The sequence below is a fragment of the Myodes glareolus genome, chromosome 19 (assembly GCF_982192425.1).
Source record: "Myodes glareolus chromosome 19, mMyoGla1.1, whole genome shotgun sequence".
Taxonomy (NCBI): Eukaryota; Metazoa; Chordata; class Mammalia; order Rodentia; family Cricetidae; genus Myodes; species Myodes glareolus.
The window spans coordinates 24,868,762-24,890,806 of NC_142044.1; the positions used below are offsets into that span (position 1 = coordinate 24,868,762).

The window sequence follows — 22,045 nt, forward strand, 5'->3', positions numbered from 1 at the left end:
AAGGACCAATTAACTTGTCTCACAGTTAAAATCACACATGACATATGACCTAGCCTTGTAATATGGCCACAGGCATGCTAGGGGACAAATTAGACTCCAATACTTGCTTTCATTTGACTGAACTATAAATCAAATTATTTTCCTTCTCCAGCTTCTGTTTTCTCATTTCCAGGGTAAGGAAGGGAGTTTTCTTATGGGCCCATGTGTGTGGTCATAGCAGCAATGACGTACAGCAGCCTCACTGTAAACCATCCGCCTCGGTTACTCCATTGCTTCTCTGGCCAGCAGGCGCTGAGTGTTTTATGCTGAGCTGAATCTTCAAACCTTTGTACATATTGTTTCTTTAGTCTAGAAACTTCTACCACACAAATATCTATCTCTCTCTCTCTCTCTCTCTGACGAATTCAATCATCACCTCCTCCAGGAAGCCTTTCCTGATTGCCCCTCCATCATCCCTACCCAGGATTCCAGCCTAAAGAGTCTCCGTTATATTTAGCACTGCTTAAATAAATTAACTCTAAAGTGACCAAAAACATCAATGAGCATGAATCAACTCGGTGTCACAGGACCAAGAATTTGTGTACAGCCTTCCTGGGTAACTGTGGCTTGGGCAGTCCTATGACATAAAAACCTAGCACCAAAGACTTGGATGAGGCAATAGGATTCACTTCAACCGCTCAGTGTACTTTTCTCTGCCTCAACTTTTTCCTCTAGAAAATGGGAGTTATACATCGTCCCGTTTGTATAGAATAAAGACTGAATAAGGATAAATGCATTTCAGTACAGTGCCTATCCCAATCATAATAAGCATCTAACACATGCCAAATATTATTATTATTCCCCTGTACAATGCCAGGCTACAGTGGAATATATTAAAAATATCAAAAAGATGAATTTAGAAAAAAACAGACAACTGTACTTTTAATATCCCCATTAGTATAGATTAGAGGATTAATTCCATTCTAACTCTAGATGTCTGAGTAACAACCGGCCAGAAATCCATAAATATAAAATCGCCCCATCTACCTTTCATTTGAGAAGAAAAAAAAATCAATGCATTTTTGTTCTCTGCTCTTAGCCTTTGCTTATTCAGATGCCCAAATAAGGTTACTGTGCAAAACACAATTGTGCAGTCTATAAATAATGAACAGCTCCTCCACAGCACCAGAGTCTACACGGGGAAGTTCTAAATGGATTTCTTTTGCCTGAGTCTTTTTCTGTCCCAGATCTGACCCTAGACATAAGTAGGGGCAGCCTGGTTGGCATATAAAAGGCCCAATTGACCTGCTGACCCAGTTTGCAGAGGAGGCTCCAAGCAGAACCGTTTTAGCAGCCGCCTTCAAAAAACCATTCAGCCACAGGAGGCAGAAGCCGTTCGTTTTTTAGTGTGATCCTGGAGCCGTGCCACATGCCAGGTGCTGGACGCAGAGTCCAAGGAGGGCTCTTCCACTTAGCCTAAGACGAGTCCCTGACAGCAAGACAGGCTGTAGTGAGAAAATTCACCTTACTCCTGTTCAGGATCCAGCTCTTTCTAATTATATGAAATGTCTTCTCTACCATAGCAAGCATCTGTCTTCTTTGTTGTTGCTGTTGTTCTTTCCTTTGCCCTCAGTGGCCGCATTGTTCCTGATCTGCGTCGCACAGAACAGAAAATCTAAGTGGTCCTGCCAGGCATTCCATGATTCATGAGTCCTGACCGCCCCCTCCAAAGCACGCCTCACACAGTCGGGAAACTGCCGCTTCTTTACCTCCATCACCACTGAATCTAGACTCTAGTGACAGAAAGAAAGAAATTGCCGCGACTGTTATTTCTCCTGGTTTCCGGTTGACGTCGTAAGGGATGGAGCACCCTTCCAGACAGAAGAGAAAGGTTCACAGTCTGGCTTCAGCTTAGCCGCTGAGTGTACTTAAGCAAAGTTTCTCAAATCTTTCAGGCCTTCAGCTGTGTGGTTTGCAAATCAGGAGTGACTTGTCCAGAGGTTGGAGGAGAATCAAAAAGCCATCAAGGCCACGGGTGTTGACAGTATCAACACTGTAGTTCTCCTGGCCTGTCTTAAGCCTAAAGCTCTCCACGCAGAGCACCAGAACAAGATAGGCACGTGTGGAAATGGTTATCAGGTCTTTGCTCTTGAAGGAGAAAGGAAGAGAAAAAAATGGGGAGAAGAACTAAGGCCAGCCACGGCCTCAGTTGATGAAGCCCTAGGCCGAAAAGGCACCTGAAAAGCTGTCAACCTTGAGAAGAAGCACTGATGAATGGGTGTTTGCTGCCCATCCAAGGGGACACAGCCACCTAAGAGGACGGTATTTTGCATCTGTTTCCCCTGGATTGAAATGCAGAAGCTTGAAGAGTGGAGAACCCACAAAGCTCACAAGGAACTTAGAAGACTCCGGAGTTCTCTCTGCACGATTATATAAGTAATAGACAGCTTCATGAGCTTCCTCCAAGCTGAGCGTGGAACTCCAGAAACACAGCTGCCATGAGCCATCACCCCTTGCTAGAATGGACTTTGCAATGACTCTGCTGTACAAGTTATCCGCACTTCAGTGAGTGACCCCCAACTCACTGTTTCTCTGAGACAGACCTGAATGGAATTGCTTTTTGTGGTCTATTGTTGGTGTCCTGTCTGAGGTCACTAGTGTTTTTTCGCATCCCCTCAGAAAGTTGTGCAGCAGATACGATCTCCAGGCATCTGGAGGAGAGGAGTGTGCATTGATACAGGTCATGTCTCTAGAAAAGAGGTACCTGCTAGAGTATGAGCCCAACCACTGGGGCCAAGGGCCAGGAATTAGACAAGCCACCAAAAGCACAAGCCATCAAAGGCCACCTCCTCACATCCATGCACCCTCCCAGTTACAGTCTATCTCCAAATTGCAACAATGTTTGGTCTGTATTACATCATCTTCCTTACCTTCTTAGGTCTATAACCATTGATATACTGCTCTTGAAGGTTCTCCAGCCCCAGCAGCAATCCTTCAAGACCTCTAAAAAAGCCAAGGTGGGGCTGAGATGAATGTGTCCATAGTATGTGTCTCTGTATCTCCAGCACCTGGCTCCGTGCTTAGCCTGTGACAGACAGAAACTTTGCACACCTGAAGCAATGAATAACAATACTGTGGCCTTGGAGAGTCACGGTTCTAGATAATGCAACGCCAGTTCCTGGAAATAGTGAGAGCGAAAACTATTGCTAGTCAAAGTTGAAGTCCAGTTGCCAATAAAAACCATCTTGGGCAATGTATGTAGATGGAGTGTCCGATGACTTCAGTAACTCAGTGCCTAACAAGTCTGTAGATGAGTGTCTCTTCAGATTCTACACTCTAAGCACACCACCCAGCTCACCCTGATCTTCACATTAACCCACAAGATCTTTACATTGGCAGCCAGTCTATTTACCTGTGGCGAAATAAGTTCGTTAAATCACCACCTGCTTACCCCTGAGAGAAGAAACCCACTATGACTATGAAGATCCCAGATGTGTTTTCAAGAAGCTTCCATCATTTGGAGGCCACACATGTGTACACAATTTCAGATAAAGCGCAAAGACCGAGGGGGCTGTGAGAAACCGTCTCTTTCCTTAGATTTTTTTTCCATATAAGATGATACTCAGAAAAATGAGCCTTTGCATGCTGAAAAACATATGCATACATCATACAGAAACTCTCTTTCTCCCTTATACACATTCACACACACACACACACACACACACACACACACAGACCGGGGGGGGGGGGGAGATAACATCTGTACTGGTCTATGTTAAACATCTGCAATGGCAGGAAGAATACTGAAAATTATATAGACCCTGCCTGGCTGGGTACCGGTACCTGTGGATAAGGGTCACCCCACTGCTCTAGGGCCCTGCAGTTTCAGCATTACCAGGGAGCCTGCTGAAAAGCTCATCTCAGCACCCCATCCCCTGCCAAGAGCTGCTGACCTAGAGACTCTGGGGTCAAGGGGCTTTCCCTAGGTGATTCTGATACCGCTAAGGTTTGAATCATTGTCTTAGATGTGAGACAGAGATGAGAATGCCCCTTCTGCAGAAGGAGTTTGAATTCGAGTAGGTAAACCTCAGTTATTGGACGGTGGGCCAACTATTTAACGTCTCGGAGCCTACATTTTATTATCTGTTTTTGAAGATGAGTGGTATTTCTTTCCAAAGGAAAAAAGCAGCTAGGAGTTTGCGCGATAACCTAGGGATGTCCCCACAGGAGCGACACTGACAACCGGTTGGACAGCCAGGAGCGCACCCATCATCTCTCCTTCTGTCCGCTCTTCCTCTGAGGAAGATGATCGTCCTCAGCCGGCGACTGCTCGTCAGGATCCGGCACACAGAAGTTGCAGTGTTCTGGGATTTCAGGTGGATGCCAGTTAGCCCATGAGACTCGAAACAGTTCCTGGGAGGGCTCGTCAGAGAGCATGGGATGCCTTCTGAGAGAGGGACGGGAGGAGAGAGTGAGAAAAATTGTGAGATCCACTGGGCCTGCCTACAGACAAGAAAAGCTGGCTGCTGTCCCTGACCTTCTTCGGCTACCTCCAAAAGCCCTACGTGGCCTTAATGCTTTTGGATACATCTACTGCTTTGCTGTTTTGCATGGTAGCAAAGGCCTCCAATGTTAGTGCTTCGAAGGCTGCAATAGGAGGATCAAAGCAAAGACAACCTGGACCTGAGAGGAGGGTCAAGGCCAAGCTGGGTTATATAGGGCAAAAGCCTATCTCAAAACCAAATAAATAGATAACCAGTAATAAATAAACAGACCATGCCTGAATCTCTAGAATCCATGCCGTAGCTGGTAGTCTCCGAGCAAACCCTGAGTTTGTGAATGAACTCCCCTCCTTTATTCAGAGAATCTGCCTCCCACAACAAATAGAAAGATTCTAATTCCTCCAAGTCTGGTTGAAGGCTCTGGTACCCAAGCCTCTCCCTTCAAAACACCAGGGCACCCACTGTCAGGTTTCCTACTCACCTATGACCCATTTTGGGGTTCTAAATGACTACTTGAAGACACTCTGTACTTCTCAGTGTGATTTTTGCTTTGCTGTGAGCCACCTGCCCCCGTGGAAACCAATCATCATGTTTTATGCAAACCAGTGGGGAAAATGATTCAATTAACAGAAAACTTCTTAACAGTCAGCATGCATTGGCTTGTGTTTTATTTGAATTTTAATGTTTCTACAATGTCTTATAAGCCGTTTTTCTCCTCTCTTCTAGAAAATGACTAAATAGAGAAGCAAAGATAATAATGAAACCTCAGACAGGTAAAGCATTTACTGGGCTTCAAAGTCCTCTGATATTTTATCTCGGGTCAACAGATCTTCTCAGACTCATTCCGAGGAGAGGGAGGCAGAGCAAGCTCACACACGTACAGGGTCACACAAACCATGAGAGAAAAGCAGTAACTGGTGCTAGATCCCTCCAAATGCACCCACCAAAAAAAATCTTTTCTTTTTAGATAGAAGCCTGTGATTAAGTATTTAATAAATTATCTAATCTTCACAAGTAAATTCGTTATTAGCAGAATTAGATCACTGTTACAAATGTGGGTCCTCCCCCCTTTCTGTTCCCATGTCTTCCTCTCCCCACCCTCTCTCTTTTCTTCTGAATTAGAGAAACTGGTTTTGGAATTTTACCCACTCAGATCTGAACAGGGACTTGAATTATTTGGTGAGAACATTTTCAAAGAGCATGGGCAGCTTTCCAGACTTCTGTTTTATGATGAATATTCCTACTATTTTTGATTTCTCTCTTTTTTTTCCCCCAAGGCCATGACTACCCAACCTGGCCTGGATATCATTTCACTCAGTCAACTGAGCTTTGCAATGCTGCTTTCTCGGAAGCAATTCACGGAGAAAATCCCGTTGACTTCCAGGTTGGGGAAAGAAAATACACAGCATAAGGAGTGATGGCCAGCACTCATTCTAATGAAGTCTTAGAATACGGCACAAAAATTAAAAATTGAAAGAGGTAGCAAAGATCTGTATCGCCTTTTTAAGTCTTTCATGCCAATTTTTGTCTTCTTTTCTTTTTTTCATTTTTGAGACAAGGTCTCAAATAGCCCAGGGTGGCCTTTAACTTGCTATGTAGCCAATGATGACCTAGAACACCTGTCCTCCTGAATTCTTTCATGCTTGACTCATGTTGTGTGTGTTTGTGTGTGTGTGTGTGTGTGTGTGTGTGTGTGCGCGCGCGCGTGTGTGTCTGTCTGTCTGTCTGTGTAACCCTGGTGAGCACAGATGTGTGTAGGGAGCAGGAATGTTAGATAATCCTCTCCTCTCCAATTAAAGCATTCCATCCTGCAGGGACATTCCTTAAGCAGGGAGGTAAACAATAAAGTAACAACAACAACAACAAAAAGAGCTTCGAGAACTCCCTAAAACTGACCAGATTCACTAGGCCCTTCCCTGTCAGAGTCAGCAGAGGCCAGAGGCAAAGAAGACTCAGAGTAGACCAGCTGCCTGGAAGAACAGAAACCGGTCGAGCTGCCTACCAGAAGTTTAGGCTACCTGGGGCACCCAAAGGAAAGGCCGATCTCCAACCTGTTGAGCTGTCTGTAGGCTATGCCATGTGACCCAGGCTGTCGAGTTTCTGTGAGCTGTCACCCATGCTGGGGTGGGCCTTGATGATAAAGCTGTGTTTAAGTCATTTCTGCTACTGTAAATAATCCCTCCCCTGCAGTCTTATAAGGAGCCCCATCACCCATACTCCTGTAAGTAACCCCAATAAAACTCCTTGGTTCACTAAGTTGGATTTGGGTGGTAGCTACAGCTTGCCCTGTCATGTGTTCCTTACTTGGGGTGAGTAGATGTGTTTCATCTACCGAGGAAAAGTTTTGTCACATCATAAGGGGGTGCACTTTCACCCAGAAGCCAGAGGAGCATTTCAGGTGTCACACCGCAGTGTGGAGGGCCGGACCACATTCTCCATTGCTTCTAGGAACAAAGGTAGAGATTGACCTCTGTGACCCCAAGGTGTGGCGGCACACGCCTTTAATCTCAGCGCACGTGCTTTGTAACTCTCTACCGCTGCGTCCCTGCCTACTCCCGAGGTTTCACCTGGGACTGGGAGCAGTCAGCCAATCCGGGAATGACACGTCCAGGGCAGGGTCTGTTTCCTTTATAAGGGATGGGTTCCATCTTATCTGGGTCCCCACGGCCGTGTTGGCTTATGCTCTGCTCCCAAGAGACATAAAGCTATTCTGCAGAAGGATCCTAGTGTTCCGTGTGGTTCTTGCTGGCGAGACGGTAGCGCGGGACATCTGGTGCCGAAGCCCTCGGGACGCCGAGGAATCCTGACCATCGCACCGACGGGGATCTCTTGGATTCACTTTGGATTCAGGAAGGATTCAGAACTGCAGGGTCTGCATATCAGAGAGGTAATGTCTGTTCCTGGATTTTTCGGTTTTGAGCTCGACTTGTCTCCGCATTGGGAAGGTTTCATACAGGCCTTGATGCTTATCTTAGCAATTCTCTTATTTTCCATCAAAAATTGCTTAAAAGATGAATCTTGCCAAGCGGTTGTTGCAAGGGCGGAGGAAATTCAGGACAGAATATCAGAAACTGAATGCAGTGGGAGGTTAGACGCGCGCGTGAGAGAAAAAATTAAGGAAAAAGGACCCTCCAGGAATTCTAAGGAAGTAGAAATGGGGGAGAATATTGGCCCACAAGGCCAAAAGTCTTCTGCAGGAGAAGAGGAAGGAGAAATGGATACAGAGGAGGAAGTAGAGTTAGCCAACGGCAGGGCCATGAGGTTATCCCAAACGGTCCATCCGCCTCATTATAGGCTACATCTTCCCTCAATTGCCCCTTCGGCGCCTCCTTATGAGGAAAGCCTTGGGCCAAAGACCTTTTCATTTATCCCTGATAAGGTCAAGAGAAAGCTACACTTGGCTTTCCCCGTTTATGAAGGGGAAAATGGGCGATTACATGCACCTGTGGAGTACAATCAAATCAAAGAATTAGCAGAGTCAGTCAGAAAGTATGGAGTGACTGCTAATTTTACCTTAGCCCAGTTGGATAGATTGGCCTTGTCTGCCATGACTCCAGCGGACTGGGAAACAGTTGCAAAAGCATCGCTCATCAGCATGGGTCAATATTTGGAATGGAAAGCGCTGTGGCACGAGGTAGCCCAGGAACAGGCCAGAGCTAACGCTCAGGCCTTAATTCCAGAACAACAGCAATGGACATTTGACCTCCTGACTGGGCGAGGGCACTATGCCGCTGCCCAGACAAACTACCCTTACGGCGCCTACCGCCAGATAGCCGATACAGCTGTAAGTGTGCTTTCTAATGAATGGAAAGGCCCGGATCCCATCTTATTGAGATCCAGGGGAGCTGTTTGTGTTTTCCCACAGGATCAAGAAAGCCCATTCTGGCTGCCAGAGTGATTGACCCGAACAGTGAAGAGTGATCCACAACACACGGATTCGCCTGAGGACCTGGCTGCTGTTCCTCCTGCCATTTTGCGGATGGATGACAGAGCACCGATGGAGGACACTCTCAGCATTCCTGAAGTTGTTACCAGTCAACCATAGGATGGCTGTGTCTCCCCGATTTTTTACAACCAATAAGATTTTGGGCCCCCTCCCTACTGTCCTAGATATGATTTATAAGCTTGGCCGTAGGACTTCAGTCCTGGGCCGTGTCTCTCATTCCCCTACTTCAAAGAATGGGTGGGGGTGGAAATGTTTTGGAACAGTCCTATGCTATGGATTAGTGTTTTTCCTATGGATGGTCTGCTGACTCAAATCCCAAAATTGTAGGGACAAAGTGGTTATTGCACAAGCGCTGGCTGCCCTGAAACAGGGGGCCTCTACTGATGTGTGGTTATCTAAAGCAGTAGGGTTTAAGCCAACCAGCTCCTGCACCCCTAGGACTGTGGTCCATTGCACAGGGTAGAGTGCTTGGCTTAGCTAGCCCTGAAGGTTGTCGAGCTGAAGAGCATCGCACAGAGAATGGCCCTCTCTGAGAGATAAGTCGCTCTGCTTAAGGGTTTTCTGCTGTATATTCCCTTTCCCAGAAAAATGGCAGAGGGCAGGCCGGATAGGTTCCAGGTGTCATGAGCCTAGGGACAGATTCCGTGTAAGCCCATTTTTATGTTTTCATTTTGGGAAGTGCGACCTCTATCTTTACCTTCCTAGGGAGTTGCCTTTCTGCAAAGAAGTAAAAAAAGGGGGATATGTGGAGGGCCGGACCACATTCTCCATTGCTTCTAGGAACAAAGGTAGAGATTGACCTCTGTGACCCCAAGGTGTGGCGGCACACGCCTTTAATCTCAGCGCACGTGCTTTGTAACTCTCTACCGCTGCGTCCCTGCCTACTCCCGAGGTTTCACCTGGGACTGGGAGCAGTCAGCCAATCCGGGAATGACACGTCCAGGGCAGGGTCTGTTTCCTTTATAAGGGATGGGTTCCATCTTATCTGGGTCCCCACGGCCGTGTTGGCTTATGCTCTGCTCCCAAGAGACATAAAGCTATTCTGCAGAAGGATCCTAGTGTTCCGTGTGGTTCTTGCTGGCGAGACGGTAGCGCGGGACACCGCAGGGGACAACTACCTTGTATTTTGGAAACAAAGGTTTCTCATTGGATTAGCACGCACTGATTTGTCTAGGCCCCAGGGCCAGTGAGTCCCAAAGATTCTCCTAATCTCCACCCCTCTGACACTGGGATTACAAATGGAAACCATCATACTGGACGTATGTAGCACCTAGGGATGGCAGATCCTTTTGTTTGTAGGGCAAGCGCCTTATCACCAGAGCTATCTCCCCAGCTTCCTCATACTGATTTTCTCTGTGGACCAGTTGGAGCAGCGTGCAGACTTTAAAAAGATATTAAAACTTGCTATGGACACCCATGTTGATTATTTATTGTTCCTGGCCACATCACTGTGAGCGTGGGTAATGAACTGCTTTCAAAATAAAAATCGCATTAGTGCCCATATTCAGGTAGCAGCGAAGGAAAGAGCCACTTTCCTGAGGTTGACATCGTCTTTAGGTTGTGCGGTCATGCCCAGCACAAATTAAGGAGGGATGATGTGGCCACAGCAGCGGTGTCTGATCCCATCCTGCAACAGTCATTAACCCAAGCCCGGTGTGCTGGAAACAGAAAGCAAAACAGCAAATAAGATATATGCCTTGTCTCCAAAGAACTGCCATCTAATTGAAGTTGCTTTTGCTGAGCTTGGGTTTATTTGAATTCTAGTTATTTCTCTTATTTTTTTTTAAAAAAAAAAGTGATCAGTATCAGGAACATGGCTCAGCAGGTAAAAGCTAGACACCCAACCCTGACACCCCGAGTCTGATCCAGGAAATCCCATAAAAAGCCTGATATGACAGCATGTTTCTGAAATTTGCTTTTGAAATCCCAGTCCTCCTAATGTGAGGAGCAAGGCAGGATGGGAGAATCAGCTAGAGGCATACAGGACAAGCTAACCTAGGGTACACAGCATAGCATCAGAAATGAGAAGACAGACTCTACCTCTTAATACGATAGAAGGTGAGAACCAACTCCCAAAAGTTATCCTTTTACTTACACACACATGCACATACACACATATACACATACACACATATACACATACACAAGCACACACACATGTACACACATGCACACAGGCATGCACATGCAAACACACATACACACATGCACAAACTTGCACCCACATACACACTGCACATACATATACACATGTACACACATATGCAGGTACACGTATGAACACATATACATTTAGTTAGTATATACCCAAGTCAAAGTTAATGCCGAGATCTATCACACTGCGCCCTCTGCCAAGGAGATGTGTTTAAGTGAAAATTAATGGTGGCATGAATTCCCAGGAGAAAGAGGTGAGGCTTCCTGAAGCTATATTCACTGTAGTCGGCGTAGAAAGTTCTGCCTGTGGTCTTCAGTAGCTTTATGGCACAAGGGTTTAGTTCTTCTCGGGAGGTGGGGGGGTTGTATTCAGAAGGATTCCTGAGACACAGAATGGAAGAAAAAAAATGGATGGCACGTTACAACAGATTCCCCACACTTGACTTTAAAGAAAGTCACACAAATCCCTTGCCCTGCTCATTCACCCAGGACAAGCCTTTCCATGGTGTGGCTATGTTTTCTCTCTCCCTGCCGTGAGATTTAAAGCTGATGTGCATGTTTCCAAAGACTAAGTTGGCAATGTGCCCATCTCAATATAAATATGTTTTATTAAGTATAAACTAGGCAGGATCCCAAACACATCTAAATGTGCTCCTACAGATACTAGACCAGTTTTCAGAAATCACCAAAGCAAAGCAGCTTCCCGTCTCTGGAAAGCCAGGGAGAGGACTACCAGACAAGCGTTCTCTTCCTTAGCTAGTCTCTGAACAGGACATCTTACTGTGTGCGCTGGCATAATCCGAGGAGAGTGGTGGTCTTCTGATTTTTATTTCTGCTTCGTTCAAAAGGAAAACATTCCTTGTAGCCTTAAATTTCTCTGCCCTGGTCTCTAGTCTGAAGACCACATCCTCTTCGAGGACTTGGACAGCTTCTGTGGAGCCATGTTTAAATTGAGTGAAAAGTTAACTGCCCTTCATAAAAGTAGCATTGTTTTGCAGTCAGGTAGTTCCAAGCCGGTTCAGCTTTTACTTTCCATGGGAATAGTCAGAGAGGGAAAAAAGGACCTTTGTTGAATTTTGTTTTGTTTTGAGACTAGTCAATTGGTTCTTTCTATCATTCATTTGGGGGCGCCAATCCTTCTGAAAACAACCACAAAATTCAGGCAGAAGTACTGAAGAAGGAAAGAAGGAAGGAACCTCTACACAAATCTAATTTGTCATTATCTGGAACTGAGTTGTGTTCCCTGTCCCAAAACCTAGTATCTAGTGGGATCCTGCCCAAGACTCCTTATTTTATACATTCTCGGTGTCTGAGTGCACAGGGGCACGGGAGGGCCCTGTTGCCAAAGTCCTCTTTCCCAGGGGACACAGGGAACTCCCTGGATTTCTTCTCAGGTGACTTCTTACCTACAGACGTTCTGTGCCGATTCTTGTTTGGCTTCTGATAAGCGGCTGAGATGGCGATTGCTCTCAATTGGTCTGTTTATCAGCGCAACTGCTGCAGCCTTCTTTCGGGACACGGGGTAGGTTCTCCGTTTATCTGTATATCAGAGTGTGTTCTTCAGGTGTGGACTTAACTTTGCCCTCCGCTTCCGGCAGCAGTTCACCTTCCTTAACGAGGGTGCACATTGTTTGAGCGTGCACACACACACACTCACACACACAGCGAGAGAGAGGGGAGGGAGAGGTGCTCAGAGCTGAGCTTCAGAGTTTCTTCTTTACCAGCTCACAAGCTCATGCATAGAAAGAGTCTAGGTTCCCCTAAAAGGAAAGGCATCCTAGACCAAGTACAGTCCAGGAAAGGAAAAAGAAAGGAATAAAGCAGAGAGAGACAGTGAGAATAGAATTCTTGGTGAATTCGAGAGACAAACAAGGAACAGTGTAAATGACCACAGTGGTCCAGCCTAAGGCTTTGTTTGCTCTTTGCCTTGCCATTTACTTTCAGAGGTCAATGACACTTGAGATCAATGGCTGCTGGTATATCTGCCTCAAAAGAAAATCTCCAGTTTTCCTTCATCCTGCAATGCAAGGTTTCCAGGCGGCAGCTTGGTACCACGTGACTAAAATACCACGTGCTGCAAATAAATAGCATTGCCATTAGTAAATGAAAAGCTACAATTACAAAGTGAACAACCTAGACAACAATGAGGACCCTAAGAGAGACATACATGGATCTAATCTACACGGGAAGTCGAAGAAGACAAGATCTCCTGAGTAAATTGGGAGCATGGGGACCATGGGAGAAGATTGAAGGGGAGGGGAGAGGAAAGGAGAGGAGCAGAAAAAGAAATGTATAAATCATTAAAAAAAAAAAAAACCAAAGTGAACAAATATCGTTACAGGGATTTCAAGATATTTAAGGATAAATACATAAAATCTGGACATGAATTGTCAGAGGAGTAGTTTCTATGTTCAGGAATTGGCATTCACTATCCTAAGAGACTCTTAATTAAAGAAAAATACAGAAATACAAAAAGGAAAAATGAAATGTTAACAAAGAAAATGTAAAAATAAAGAAAGAGTATACATTGCAAAATAAATTCTATTTGCCCAACTGTGAGACCCAAGGAACATTCCTTTCTGTCCCTAACTGGGAAGGAGATTGGAGTTGGGACAACAAAGAGTTAGCTTAGAATTATGACTAGGAGTACACTTTCTTGTGACACCCACTCGCTTTTCAATGTTAAAAAAAAAACTGTTTTAAAGTGATTATTGTTGCCATGGTGAGCATGTGAAGGGCAGCTTTGTGGAGTCAGTTCTTTCCGTCTACCTTTACACTGCTTCCCGGAACCAAACTCAGACTGTCTTCCTCACCCAGAAAGCATCTTTCCCCATTGAGCCGTCTCCCTGGCCCCATTTGCCATTTCATACAAATGACTGGGAATTCGGTACTGTAAAGCGATTCCCTCAAAGTTAGTGAGAGAACTTGGGGCCGAGCTCTCTGACTCAAGCCATGTCCTCCGTGTCCAAGTGATTTCAAGGCAACACTGAAAATTCAGAAGTCCAAAGTAAATACATGCATAGAACAAGATGCTCATGGCTTCATTTAAACCCATCTAGGCCAACAGCCACGCAAGTACTCTAGTGCAAAGGAAATACACGTTATTTCTATTAGACAATGTACGCTAAGCTTGGCAGCAGCCGTAAAGAGACTGAGGTCTCAGTGATACTTGGTTCTTATTGACAAGACATGAATTGGAGGCCAAGCGACCCTAAACAATAGTTTTCTTTAGTAACTAAAGAGTACAAAGAAAGGCCTGTGCTCTTCATTACCTGGACTTGGAAATGGCTCACTGGCCAAAGCTAATCACTGGCCCCTGCCTTTCTGTAAAGGAAACTGGTAGACAAGCAAAGCCCCGAATACTAGCTGAGAAGTAATATTCTATGTGTTGCATTCTGACTTCCTTTGCATCACTGTTAAACTTTTCCTATCCATGACAATGGTACACTAAGGAATTCCCTTGCAGCCATTGGGAGAGGCCACCGTGAAGCCAGTTGCAAAACACTTTCCACTGCTCAGCATCAGCAAGGTGAGTCACGTAGGAATCTTCAGAGGCTGCTATGTCGTCACTACAAGTCGATAAGGAAATGCAGGGCTGCCCGTTCCATTTTGGTTTTGGTTTGATTTTCAAGACAAGGCTTCTCTCCTGACTGTCCTGGAATTCACTTTGTACCCCCGGCTGTCCTCAAACTCACAGAAATCTACCTGCCTCTACCTCCTGAATGCTGGGATTACAGGCATGGGTCACCATGCCCAGCTTCCCTTTCTACTCAGAAAAACTGTTCACGTCTGCCTTTTCAAACCATTGTACATAATGATCCGCAGACAGGAAAATTCCTATATAAATTGTTTTTAAACTGTTTACTACTAATATTGTCAATTTCCAGTCTTTAAGAAAGAAGGGTCTTTAAGAAAGAAGGGTCTTTAAGAAAATTTTTTATGACTGGGCGGTGATAGCACACAACTTTAATCCCAGCACTCGGGAGGCAGAGGCAGGTAGATCTCTTGTGAATTCAAGGCCAGCCTGGTCTTCAAGAGCTAGTTCCAGGACAGGCTCCAAAGCTACAGAGAAACCTGTCTTGAAAAAGTCAAAAAACAAAAAACATGTTTTGTGTTTTTATTGATAATTTAATACGTGTGTGCAACATATCTCAATAATATCTAAGACAAGGTACCTACTCTTATTCTCCCATTTTCTTCGATTCCTCCTCCTTCCAGAGAGAGATCTAGTAAGTCTTTGGGAAGGTGTACACCCAGTTTCAAAGGTCAAGTCACTGTAGAGGGTAGGGCTTCTCTGCCTTTCTGACTTGATGCTCTGCAGATTCACAAGGGACTGTGAAGATACACATCTGGAAACCATGGCAGACGAGCACAGGTTGCTACCACAGATAACACATCCACCTCAATCTGTGTGTCATGAAAAGATGTGAAGAAGAGGTCTCAGAAAAAATGATTTCAGGTGTAACCACTTGAAGTCATTCAATCAAGCATTAAAAAAGATTAACCCCAAGACTGGAGATGAACCTCTGTGTTTAAAGTATTTGTCGTATCAAAGTGCAGCAGAGTTCAGAATCCATGGAAAATATGCCTGAGAGGTGTGGTAACCCACCTGTCCTTCTAGCCTCAGATGACAGAGACAGAAGGTTCACAGAAAAAACTGACTAGGCCACTGCTGCGGGCCCTTTGTCTCCTGAGTCCTGGGAAGACCAGCTAGCCCTGTTGCCCTGCTGAGCAGTTCTTCCCAGAGAGGTGAGTGGGTGCTAGCCTGGGCAGCCTGCCTGCCTGTCCGGGAAGGGAGCACAGCCCTTCCCCCCTCAGCTTCTGCGGCAGGGTCTTCGCTGTTCCAAGGGACCCCTCCCCTCCCCCCACTGCTGCGGGCCCTTTGTCTCCTGGGTCCTGGGAAGACCAGCTAGCCCTGTTGCCCTGCTGAGGAGTTCTTCCCAGAGAGGGCTGAGGAGCTCTATCCAGAGAGTGTTGTGAAGTCCTACCCAGAGAGTGCTGAGGAGTTCTATCCAGAAAGTGCTGAGGAGTTTCATCCAGAGTGGGGGAGATGGGCAGGCACCAATGCAAGATTTCCTCCAACAACCTGAAAGGCAACATGACATCGCCAGAATCCAGGGAGCTCGAAACTAGAAGAATTGAACACCCTACTCCAGAAGAAATAGAAGAAATCGACTCTAAGCGCTTCTTTATGAAAATAATAGAGGAACTTAAACAGGAGGTGAAAATCTGCCGTAAAGAAATGGAAGATAAGTATAACAAAAAATTGAGGAAATGAGTAAAGAAATGGAAGAGAAATATACCAAAAAGTTTGAAGAAATGAGTAAATCCGTAAATGAAATTCTGGGAAACCAAGAAAAAACAATCAAACAGGTAATAGAAACAGTTCAAGATTTGAAAACTGAAATGGAGTCAATGAAGAAATCACAAACCGAGGGCCGGCTGGCTATGGAAAATCTGGGTAAACGAACAGAGACTTCAGAAACAAGCTTAACCAATAGAATACAAGAGATAGAAGAAAGAATCTCAGACTCTGAGGATACCATAGAGAAATTAAACACTCTGTCCAAAGAAAACAGCAAATCCAACAAATTCTCATCACAAAACATTCAGGAACTGTGGGACACAATAAAAAAACCAAATCTAAGAATAATTGGAGTAGAAGAAGGAGAAGAATTGCATTTCAAAGGTCCAGAAAATATACTCAACAAAATTATAGAAGAAAACTTTCCCATCCTAAAGAACGATATTCCTATGAAGGTTCAAGAAGCATACAGAACACCGAATAGACTGGATCAGAAAAAAACATCCCCTCGTCATATAATAATCAAAACACAAAGCATTCAGACTAAAGAAAGGATATTGAGAGCTGCAAAGGAAAAAGGTCAAGTAACTTATAAAGGTAAACCTATCAGACTTACACCAGACTTCTCGATGGAAACCATGAAAGCCAGAAGGTCCTGGATAGAGGTACTGCAGAAACTAAGAGACAATGGATGCAAACCCAGACTACTTTACCCAGCCAAGCTATTGTTCACTATCAACGGAGAAAACAAAATATTCCAGGATAAAAACAAATTTAAACAATACGTAGCTACTAATCCAGCCTTACAGAGAATACTAGAAGGAAAATCACAACCCAAGGAATCCAACATTCCCAACACTGCCTACATTAACTCAGACATCTAGCGACCCTTCACAAGCACAACTCAAAGAAGGAAAACACATACACGCTACTACCCAAAAAATGACCGGAGTCATCGATCACTGGTCATTAATATCACTTAATATCAATGGTCTCAACTCACCTATAAAGAGGCACAGACTTAGATATTGGATACGAAAACAGGATCCAACATTCTGCTGTCTACAAGAAACACACCTCAACCACAAAGACAGACACCTACTCAGAGTAAAGGGTTGGGAAAAGGTTTTCCAAGCAAATGGACCTAAGAAACAAGCGGGTGTGGCCATTCTAATATCTGACAAAATCGACTTCAAACTAAAATCAATCAGAAGAGATGGAGATGGACATTTCATACTCATAACAGGAACAATTCATCAGGAAGAAGTCTCAATCTTGAATATCTATGCCCCTAATATAAAGGCACCCACATATGTAAAAGAAACTCTTCTAGAACTCAAGGCAGTCATCAAACCACACACACTAATAGTAGGAGACTTCAACACTCCTCTCTCACCAATGGACAGGTCAATCACACAGAAACCTAACAGAGAAATAAGAGATTTACTGGAGGTACTGAATCAAATGGACTTAACGGAAATCTATAGAACACTCCACCCAAATAGGAAAGAGTATACTTCTTCTCTGCAGCCCATGGAACCTTCTCGAAAATTGACCACATACTTGGTAACAAAGCAAACTTCCACAGATACAAAAAAATATTAGTGACCACCTGTGTCTTGTCAGATCACCATGGATTAAAATTAGAATTCAACAACAATGGTACACCCAGGAAGCCAACAAACTCATGGAAGTTGAACAGTCAACTACTAAATCACCCCTGGGTCAAGGAAGAAATAAAGAAAGAAATTAAAGTCTTCCTTGAATATAATGAAAACAAAGACACAACGTATTCAAACCTATGGGACACAATGAAAGCAGTGCTAAGAGGAAAGTTCATAGTACTAAGTGCCCACCTAAAGAAAACAGAGAAAGCACACATTGGAGACTTAACAACACACTTGAAAGCTCTAGAAAAAAAAGAAGCTGATTTACCCAGGAGGAGTAGAAGACTGGAAATAATCAAACTGAGGGCTGAAATCAACAAAATAGAAACACAGAAAACAATTCAAAGAATCAATGAAGCAAAAAGCTGGTTCTTGGAGAAAATTAACAAGATTGACAAACCCCTATCCAAACTAATCAAACGGCAGAGAGAGAACTTGCAAATTAATAGGATCAGAAATGAAAAGGGGGACATAATCACAGACACGGAGGAAATTCAGAGAATCATTAGATCTTACTACGAAAGTTTATATGCCACAAAGTTGGAAAATGTAAAAGAAATGGACATTTTTTTAGATAAGTACCATATACCAAAGTTGAACCAAGACCAGGTGAACAATCTAAATAGACCTGTTAGTCGTGAAGAACTAGAAGCTGTTATCAAAAATCTCCCTACCAAAAAAAGCCCAGGACCAGATGGTTTCAATGCAGAATTCTACCAGAACTTCCAGGAAGAGCTAATACCTATACTCCTTAATGTATTCCACAATATAGAAAAAGAAAAGTCACTGCCAAACTCCTTTTATGAAGCTACAGTCACCCTAATACCAAAAGCACACAAAGACACAACCAAGAAAGAGAATTACAGGCCAATCTCACTCACGAACATCGATGCGAAAATTCTCAATAAAATACTGGCAAACCGAATCCAAGAACACATTAGAAAAATCATCCATTATGATCAAGTCGGCTTCATCCCAGAGATGCAGGGATGGTTCAACATACGCAAATCTATCAATGTAATCCATCATATAAATAAACTGAAAGAAAAAAATCATATGATCATTTCATTGGATGCTGAAAAAGCATTTGACAAAATTCAACACCCATTTATGATAAAGGTGTTGGAGAGACTGGGGATACAAGGATCATACCTAAATATAATAAAAGCAATATACAGCAAGCCGACAGCTAACATCAAATTGAATGGAGAGAAACTCAAAGCCTTTCCACTAAAATCAGGAACACGACAAGGCTGTCCACTCTCTCCATACCTCTTCAATATAGTGCTTGAAGTTCTAGCAATAGCAATAAGACAACATAAGGGGATCAAGGGGATTCGAATTGGAAAGGATGAAGTTAAACTTTCGTTATTTGCTGACGATATGATAGTGTACATAAGCGACCCCAAAAACTCTACCAAAGAACTCCTACAGCTGATAAACACCTTTAGTAACGTGGCAGGATACAAGATCAACTCCAAAAAATCAGTGGCACTCCTATACACAAAGGATAAAGAAACGGAGAGGGAAATCAGAGAAACATCACCTTTCACGATAGCCACAAACACCATAAAATATCTTGGGGTTACTCTAACCAAGGATGTGAAAGACCTATTTGACAAGAACTTTAAGCCTTTGAAAAGAGAAATTGAGGAGGATACCAGAAAATGGAAAGACCTCCCCTGCTCTTGGATTGGGAGAATCAACATAGTAAAAATGGCAATTCTACCAAAAGCAATCTACAGATTCAATGCAATCCCCATCAAAATCCCATCAAACTTCTTCACAGACCTTGAGAGAACATTAATCAAGTTTATATGGAAAAACAAAAAACCCAGGATAGCCAAAACAATCTTATACAATAAAAGAACTTCTGGAGGCATTACCATCCCTGACTTCAAACTCTATTATAGAGCTACAGTATTGAAAACAGCTTGGTATTGGCATAAGAACAGAGAAGTCGACCTATGGAATCGAATAGAAGACCCAGATATTAACCCACAAACGTATGAACACCTAATTTTCGACAAGGGAGCTAAAGGTATACAATGGAAGAAGGAAAGCATCTTTAACAAATGGTGCTGGCATAACTGGATGTCAACCTGTAAAAAAATGAAAGTAGATCCATATCTATCACCATGCACAAAAATCAAGTCCAAATGGATTAAAGACATCAACATTAATCCGTCCACTTTGAACCTGATAGAAGAGAAAGTGGGAAGTAGTCTACAAGATTTAGGCACAGGAGGCCTCTACCTAAGTAGGACCCCAGCAGCACAGACAATAAGAGAAACAATGAATAAATGGGATCTACTGAAACTGGGAAGCTTCTGTAAAGCAAAGGACACTGTCAGTAGGACAAAAAGGCTGCCTTCTGACTGGGAGAAGATCTTCACCAACCCCTCATCAGACAAAGGTCTGATCTCCAGAATATACAAAGAACTCAAGAAACTAGACACTAAAACTCTAATTAACCCAATTAAAAAATGGGGTACTGATCTGAACAGAGAATTCACAACAGATGAACTTCGAATGGCCAGAAGACACTTAAGGTCATGCTCAACCTCCTTAGCGATCAGGGAAATGCAAATCAAAACCACTTTGAGATACCATCTTACACCTGTCAGAATAGCTAAAGCTAAAAACACCAATGATAGCCTATGCTGGAGAGGATGTGGAATGAGGGGAACACTCATCCATTGTTGGTGGGAATGCAAACTTGTGCAGCCACTTTGGAAATCAGTGTGGCGGTTTCTCAGGAAACTGGGAGTCAACCTCCCTCAGGACCCAGCAATTCCTCTCTTGGGAATATACCCTAGAGATTCCCAAACATACTACAAAAGTGTTTGTTCAACTATGTTCATAGCAGCACTATTTGTAATAGCCAGAACCTGGAAACAGCCTAGGTGCCCCTCAATAGAAGAATGGTTAAAAAAGGTGTGGAACATATACACATTAGAGTTCTACTCAGCGGTAAAAAACAATGACATCTTGAAGTTTGCATGCAAATGGATGGACATAGAAAACGCTTTACTGAGTGAGGTAAGCCAGACCCAAAAAGAGGAACACGGTATGTATTCACTCATAAGTGGATTCTAACCATAATTTAAGGTCTTTGAGCCTATTATTCGTGATCCTAGAGAAGCTAAATAAGAAGACGAACCTGATGAAGATTATTTAGCTATCCGCCAGGAAGTAGGAAATAGTCAAGAGTCCCAGGTAACCTTGGGTGCATGGGGGGGGGGGGTGGGAGGGTTGTTGGAAGGGGAGAGGGTTAGAGAGAAGGGAGTAGGGGAGGAATGGAGAAAGCTCGGCTGACCGAGATGGGGGGAAGGGAGGAAGGATGAATGTGGGATCAGGGAAGAATATATTTCAACTAAGGGAGTCATTTTAGAGTTTACAGGAAACTTGATTATATATGGGATCCCAGGTCCAAGGAGAGATCCCCAGATTGTTCTCTGGACAGAGGAGGGGGTGCCTGAACCGGCCTTGGCCCGTGACCATACTGATGAATATTTTGCTTATCACCATAGATCCTTCATCTGGCGTTGGATGGCGATACAGATGGAGGCCCGCGTTGGAGCACCGAACTGAGCCCCCCAAGATCCAAATGAGGAGCAGGAGGAAGAAAATGACGAAGGACTGCGAGGGATACTATCACCCACTGATACAAGGGGTCGGATCTAATGAGAGTTTACCAAGGCCAGATGGACCGTGACTGAACGAGCATGTGATCCAACCAGATTCTCTGAATGTGGCCGGATTTTCTGAATGTGGCTGGCCTGCAGTCTTTCTGAGAAGCCATTGACAATGACACTGGGACTGGTTTCCTCTGCATATACTGGATTTTTGGGATCCAGTCTGTTTGGATGCTCACCTTCCTGGACCTGGAGGGAGGGGGGAGAAACTTGGACTTCCCACAGGGCAGGAGACCCTGACTGCCCTTGGGGACAAAGAGGGAGGAGGAGAGGGAGGGGGGAGTGGGAGGGCGTTGGGAGGAGGGGCGTAAATGGAAACTTTTTATAATTTAATAAAATTACTTTCAAAAAAAAAAAAAGAAAAAAGAAAAAACTGACTAGGGGGATGTGCCCTACTGGTGAGCTCTGGGTTAAATTAAGAGACATGCCTCAATGAATAAGATGGAAGCAACCGAGGATGATTCCAAACATCAGTCTCTGGTCTCCCCAAGCACACTCCCAAGCATGCCTGTGGACCTATGTATGCATGTGTCTATGTTCCTGCAAACATAACATATATATATATATACATATATATATGTGTGTATATATGTATATATATATATATATATATATAGAGAGAGAGAGAGAGAGAGAGAATAGTAATGCACCACTCCCAAACAAAACATAAAACAAACAGAAAGAAGGAAGAATACTTAAGTGTACATATGAATGGATTCATGGACTACCTAAGACAGAATTCACAGATGGCTCCCCTTGGGAAGATGACAGCAACAGACAGGGGATAAGGAAAA

General features: G+C 44.1%; 1 protein-coding gene across 13 annotated transcripts in view; it reads right to left on the reverse strand.

The window, feature by feature from the left end:
• The window catches only part of LOC146891081 (uncharacterized), a 135,160-nt gene that overhangs the window by 38,332 nt on the left and 74,783 nt on the right, over window positions 1-22,045 (reverse strand). For 7 of the 13 annotated variants that reach the window (XR_014998007.2, XR_014998001.2, XR_014998002.2 and 4 more), the window contains 3 exons: window positions 11,988-12,120; window positions 10,735-10,962; window positions 9,833-10,085 (listed from right to left, as the gene is read on the reverse strand). The exons of 1 other annotated variant lie outside the window; for it this stretch is intronic. Coding sequence is in view for 2 of the 12 variants with exons in the window: in XM_087898818.1 (XP_087754944.1) it covers window positions 4,249-4,426; window positions 11,988-12,120 (311 nt within the window). In the remaining 10 variants the exon portion in view is untranslated. Of the gene's footprint in view, window positions 1-4,092; window positions 4,427-5,132; window positions 5,215-9,832; window positions 10,086-10,734; window positions 10,963-11,987; window positions 12,192-22,045 lie in introns of those variants that run through there. 5 more of the 13 variants (XR_014998003.2, XR_014998004.2, XR_014998005.2 and 2 more) reach the window with 5 other exon arrangements.